At 50.7% G+C, this 6319-nt stretch overlaps 1 protein-coding gene across 1 annotated transcript; it reads right to left on the reverse strand.

Annotated features, from left to right (window-relative positions):
- Positions 1–1796: 1796 nt before the first annotated feature.
- ZBTB9 (zinc finger and BTB domain containing 9) lies at positions 1797–4692 on the reverse strand. The gene is made up of 2 exons (XM_039241743.1): positions 4435–4692; positions 1797–4249 (listed from the first exon to the last, which is right to left on the reverse strand). Exon 2 carries the CDS (start codon positions 4165–4167, stop codon positions 2749–2751), a length of 1419 nt encoding a protein of 472 aa, XP_039097674.1. The 5' UTR covers positions 4168–4249; positions 4435–4692; the 3' UTR covers positions 1797–2748.
- Between the last annotated feature and the right edge of the window lie 1627 nt (positions 4693–6319).

Raw genomic sequence — 6319 nt, forward strand, 5'->3', positions numbered from 1 at the left:
AACACAAGAAATAAGAATGACTGGATCAGAGCACCTGGGTGGCTCAGTCGGTTGAGAGTCTGACTGCAGCTCAGGTCGTGATCTAACGGCTGGTGGCTCTGTGCTGACAGCTGGACGCCTGGAGCCTGCTTTGGATTCTGTGTCTCCCTCCCTTTGCCCCTCCCCTGCTCTCTCCAAAAATAAATAAACATTAAAAAAGAAAAAGAAAAAAAAAAAAGAAAAGAATGCTTGGATCATCATCCCAAAACATAGGACCTGCAAAGATCCCCAGGAGTTCCTGTTCCCTTAACCCTCAGACATTATCCTTATCCAGGTCTTGTCCTTCCCAAGGCTGGTCCTTGAGCCCTTCCTTCCATTCCAGGAGCCACCCCCACATACTTCAGAGATTCCTATTTTAATAAGGTTAGTCAGAGCCAGCTTCCCTTGCTTGCAACCAAAGGATTCTGCTCAACAGAGAGGCACACCTCATTTTATTGCACTTTGCGGATATTGCAGGGTTTTTTGTTTTGTTTACAAACTAAAGGTTTGTAGAAATTCTGTTGAAAGTCTGCAACTGAAGGGAAGGTTTGAAACAAGTCTATGGGCACCATTTTTCCAACAGTATTGGCTCACTTTGGGTCTCTGTCACATTTTGGTAAATCTTGCAAACTTTTTAATTATTAATGTATTTGTTATGGTGATCTGTGATCAGTGATTACTACTTATTGAAAGCTCAAATGATCGTTAGTATTTTTTAGCAGTATTTTTTAAAGGTATGTACATTTTTTTAGACCTAATGCTACTGCCACACTTAATAGGCTACCATAAAAACATAATTTTTATATGTGCCGAGAAGACAAAATGTTCATTTGACTCGCTTTGTTGCAGTGGTCTGGAACTGAACATGCAGTATTTCTGAGGTATGTCTGTAGCCACCTACAGAATGTGTGCCAAAAGAATGGCAGCTGGGTGGGATTGTAATTGATCCAAGATTGGTAGCCCTCTCCCTGACCCCTTTCTAAATGTGTTCACAGTCTGTACCATGGGGATGGTACCATAACACAGCTCTTTGGAGAGGCTGACACATCACAGCTAGAATTCACCTTCTCAGCCATAAAGTCACATTTTTCAGCCTCTTCTGGGTGCCATACTTAGTAAGCTTTTAAGGAATATCTTTGGAGAAAGCTATCAATCCTGGCCCAACAGTTATAACTTCAATTCATGTTCACCATTTCAACATCATTTCAGCCACCCACACCATTACTATACTCTGGTACAGAGAGATCTTTGTGAAACCTCTGCTGATCTACAGGAGGTCTTCTCAGCTTCCTTTATGCCACTACAGTAGCCTGTACTGCCCCCTTTAATGGACGTATCATACCACATTGTCATTATTTGTCTAGCTTTGGTAGTAGCCGTGAACTTTTTGAGGTCAGAGTATAAGGGTCAAGCACAGTGCTTTGCACTAAACGTAGAACAAACAATAACCAAATATTATCAATAACAAAGTCAGGAAAGAGTATAGGTAAAGACCACGAGAACCAAATCCTTCAAAAATAAGACTGAGAACCAGTCAGGAGATATAGATCATCTTACAAAAACCAAAAATGACCAGTTCATACTCTGAAAGAGTAACTTACTGGAAATCAATCAGTGACAGGTCCTGCACCACTGAGGTCCCCGACAATGTTCTCTGCACCAATGTGAAACCATCCCATTCTTCCCCCATCGACATAGCCCTGCTGCATAACACATGTAAGTTTCTGTTTTCATGCGTTCTCTCCCACATAAATTACTCAATTCAGTCCATTGTCAGGTTAGATTTCAGGGCAAAGTTTATTTGAAGAAATTAAGTAACTGTGAAAATCTCCCCATTCCAGTATCTACTCTTCTGTCTCTCAATCAAGGGGCTATCATGTGAGTGGGACGGAAAGGAAGAGCGTGTGGTCCTACTGTGCAATTACTCTCCAGTATGTGCGCTCTCAGCCTCTGCCAACAGACACTTGTTCAAAAACAGTGGTGCTACCCTGAGAGCATTTTAGGTCAGTGGCCACCTCCTGAGTCACATTCCAATCACTGTGATCAATATATGGGTGATCAGTGGTGGACAAAGGTAAGTAAGAGGCACAGACTGTTGAGGGAATATCCTCTATTAAAAAGAGGGCTCCAGGAATGACACATGGAATGCTCAAGTTTGTTAAAGTGCTCGACTACAATATTAAAAATGGAAGTGTTGGGAAAGTGAGAGCAAGTTATGATCTGAGGGGCTTCTGGAAAGACCTAACAAAAGAAAGCACATTAAAAAGAACTCTACCTAAATCATTTCAGCAATGATCAGGGAGAAAACATTAGATTCTGAATTACTAGACCTTAGAATCAAATATCCCAACATGGAGACCAGCTCCTTTAACTCCTTGTGAAGACCAAATGCAACATTTAGTCACCACTTCTTTTTGCTCTCTTTTCTCAGCAAACTTGTAATCTGCAATGTGGTTTCCTGTATGAAAGGTCTATTATAGGCCAGTGATCAAATTCTGTTATGCCCTAGAAACCACCTTCCTATGGGGTGGTTAGCAAAAACCTGGAGATGAGAAATCTGAGTTTCCAAATCTGATAGGTTGACACCCACACTTACGAACAAGATGTCCAGAATGTATCTACTCCCTTGGCATGATTTCAAGATCCGAGAGTGGGGTGCAATGGGGAAGGGAAGTATCCAGCAGCAGCAGTGGCTCTCTTGTACTAGAAATCAGCGCATGGCCTTGGCAGTCAGTTGTAAGTCCAGTGGGCAGTGGCCCAGCCCTGGCCTTTGCATAGGTCCCGATGGCGAAGGAAACAGGCATGGACTCGGAACCGACGGCCGCAGTGGGGGCAGGCATGCAGGGCTCCAGCATGGGTCTTCATATGCTCCGTCAGATGGTGCTTCAGCTTGAAGCGCTTATTGCAGATGCCACAGCCAAAGGGCCGAAGGCTGAAGGTCAGCATGATGTGTCGGTCTCGCTTTGGCTTCACTGCAAACCGCTTCCCACACAAGCAACCAAAGCGTTTTCCATCTGCGGGGGGTGTACCTCCTAACTTCACAGGCCCATGCACAGCCTGTCCTGCCCCCCCAGGTCCCCCACCCCCTGACAGGATTTCATTCCCATGGAGATCCACTGGTTTCCAGGATGGACCTCCTCCTCCTCCATACGTTGCCCCTGCTCCCGAGGGCAGCAAGAACCCTAGCTCTCCATTCCCTTCAGCGTCCCCTCCAGGAAACGCTTTGGTCTCCTCCTTTGCTCCTCCAGACGGAGTTCCACCTGCTGATATCTCTTCTTTAGGCTCAGAGGGCTCCTGCTTAATGTAGAAGACTTTGGGGGGTAGTGCAGTATGAGGGGCAGGAGGCTCAAGTGGTGCACTCTCACCCTCTGGAACCCTGCGGGGAGTAGTGGATACGGGCAGTGGGTGAGATCCATGAGGGCAGGGAAAGCCCCCCGATACTCTCTGAGGCTGAGGAGTCTGAGAGGGTGCTGTTGACCCCTGGTCCTCCTCCTCCTCCTCCTCTTCCTCCTCCTCCTCCTCCTCTTCCTCCTCCACTTGAATCTGTAACACATCTCCCAGTTCACTCCCCTCCCCTAAAACGGGGCTCTCGGTAGAGATGGAAGACTGCACTGGGGTCTGGAAAGGGGAAGAGCGGATGCACCAGCCTCCTGGAGAGGATGTGGTGGAAGGAAGTGTGTGGTAAGAGGTCCCCCCACGGGCTGAAATTCCACCACCTGAGGTTTCTAGTTCCCTAAGAATCTCTGAGCACTGGTCTACCACTTGCCACATCTGGAGGCCACTGGCCACAAGGAGGTGGGCAGGGAGAGCATCCAGTGGCAGACGGAGGCGCCCGGAATAAATGAGCTGGAGCAGCCCCTCGAAGGCATCAGCTTCAATGACGCTGGGCAGAGTGAGACGTGGCGCATCCCCCAGAAGAAGTTTGTCATGGAAGTAAGGAGAGGCAGCAGCCAACACTGCTTTGTGGGCCCTAAGTTCCCGGCCCTGCACCAAGAGGGACACATCACAGAACTTTCCCTCCAGCCTGTGGCGGTTCAGGGCTTCCAGCAGCAGTGAGCTATGCTGCGGGAACTCGATCTGGATCGTCCGTGGGGCTGAGTTGCAGACCGGGGACGGGGCGACGGGAGGCAAAGGCGTCGAGGTATCCATTTGGCCCCCTCAGAAATAGAGATCCCGGAGGATCGAATACGAAAGGTGAGGGGCTGGGGGCGGAGCCCACGCAGGACGAAAGCTGTGGAGGAAAGAAACGGGGGGTCACAGAAGCTCTGGGTAGGGGCACCACGTCTCCTCATACCGCAGGAGCCTCCCCAACCCAGCATGCGGAAACTTTTCGGTCCGCGGGGGTTTCCGCAGATCAATCCCGCGCACTCACCCACCAAGGAAATAAGAACTAAACAACTACAGCGAATGACCAACCAGGGTTTAACTTCCAGGGCCTGTGAAGGAGGATGAGGAGGTCCTTCCAGCCACGCGCCTGACCTCGCCGGCCCCCGACGGCTCCTGCCCTCCGCTCCGCTCCTTCTCACGCCCGGAGCACGGCTTTCGGGAAGCCGCAGCCACCGGGAGACCCTGAGCGACGGCCGGGGGGCCCTTTCCGCCGCCACGCCCCCGCCGGTACACAACGCTGCACGGGCCCCGAGAGCCACTGCGGCCACCTCGCCGTCCCGGGCCGGAAGCCACCGCCTTCCCGCCGGACGCCAACGCAGGGTGGTGGGTGGTGCCACAGCCGCAGCCAATCGGAGGGCAGTAGCCTACAAGCCTCTTGTTGATTGGTTGTGCAGGCGAGAAGGCGGTGCTAGCAGGAGGTCGCTGGCCCGAACGCTGCTGCGGACCGGGTGGCCGCTCCTCAGACCTCGGGAGAGCTAAGCCCGGAAGGAGGGGGCGACCCAAAACCCGAGGGGGTGCTTAAATGTAGCGCCCGTCCTCCGGTAGGTGCTGAGAAGGGGAGATTAATTGGGCACCTACTGTGTGGGCCCGGTTCTGTCCCCATCACCTTGTATCCTCTCCCAGCCCTGGAAGATAGATGTTGCGGTCTTCAGTTTCCTTGGGGGAAACCGAGGCTGGCAAGAGACTGCCCTGGGATTGGAACTCAGATTTGATGAGGCACCAAGTTCTTTCCTCCTTCCAGTACGGGAGCATTTTAACCAGCAATTAAATAAACCTTATTTCTAGGTAATCATTAAGTGTGTGTGTGTGTGTGTAGATAACATACGTGAACTTAATCGTGTGTGTGTGTGCGCGCGCGCGCGCATGTAGAAAACATACGTGGATTTATCAGATAATGGTCCTGTACCTTGACCTCTTTACTCCTTCGAGTTAAAAGTGGAACAGTGCGGAGAGGAGAGTTAGATTGGGTAAGCTTGGCCAGTGCAAAACCCCTGCTCAAAAACAGTAAATCTCGTCGCTGGGTGGGAGATTCTGGGGGAGACCGTGGCATCACGAAGGGATCTAGTTTCTTCCAGTCTGTCAGCTCCCTCTGAAGAAAGCAGATCCTGTCACCCTGTTGGTGTGTCTGGAGGTCCCAGCTTAGGAAAATCACAGCGATAAAAGAACAATCTCCGTTTATTAAACATGATTTTTCTGTTTCACCACACACTCCAGAAAAAAAGGAAATGGGGCTGGGAGTGGAGAAAAAGGGATAGTGGTGAAGGACAGAGAAGGCTGGGAGTCGGGTGGGACAGGGTGGGGAGGGAGAACGAGAAAACAAAATAAAACAGGTAGGAAGAGCATCTCCCTACCCTTAGGGTGGAGGAGGGGGAGGAAAGCGTGGGGGGGGAGGGGGCCAGGAAGCTCTGTACAGAGGGGTTGCCCCCAGCCCACACACACACACCCCCGATATGTACAGTACAAACCCCAGATAATTACAACAGCCAAAGAGAGGAGGAAAGGGGATCCAGGGGTAGGGTTTGAGGTTGGGAAAGCAAGGAGAGGGCACAGGGATAAAATTTCACATATTTACAAGTTTTATATAAGTATAAATTTGGCCCCGGCTGGGTGTATGTGTGTAGGGGGATGGGACTGAAGGGGAACTGTCCATACAAAAGAAAGAAGGGTGAAGTGTGGAAAGTCTCAATACCAAACGCAAGAAGGGATGAGGGGGGCAAGGCTGGGTAGGGGACAGCAGTCAGGGAAGAGGGGGTGCCAAGGAGGGGCTTCTCCCCTCCCATGACCTACCCACCCTAAACCCCATCCATCCTACCTCCCCTATCCCGCCAGAGAGCTATGTACAGAGAAACACCGAAAAATTGTGGAGCTGGCGGGAGGGAGGGAGGTGGAGGGAGATTGGGGAGGGGGGAGGATG

This window comes from Hyaena hyaena, unplaced genomic scaffold (genome assembly GCF_003009895.1).
Source record: "Hyaena hyaena isolate Hyena2069 unplaced genomic scaffold, ASM300989v1 scaffold_202, whole genome shotgun sequence".
Classification (NCBI taxonomy): domain Eukaryota; kingdom Metazoa; phylum Chordata; class Mammalia; order Carnivora; family Hyaenidae; genus Hyaena; species Hyaena hyaena.

What these genes read in the sequence shown, in the direction of transcription:
- ZBTB9 (XM_039241743.1), bottom strand. Translation starts at nt 4,167, where the DNA reads ATGGATACCTCGACGCCTTTGCCTCCCGTCGCCCCGTCCCCGGTCTGC.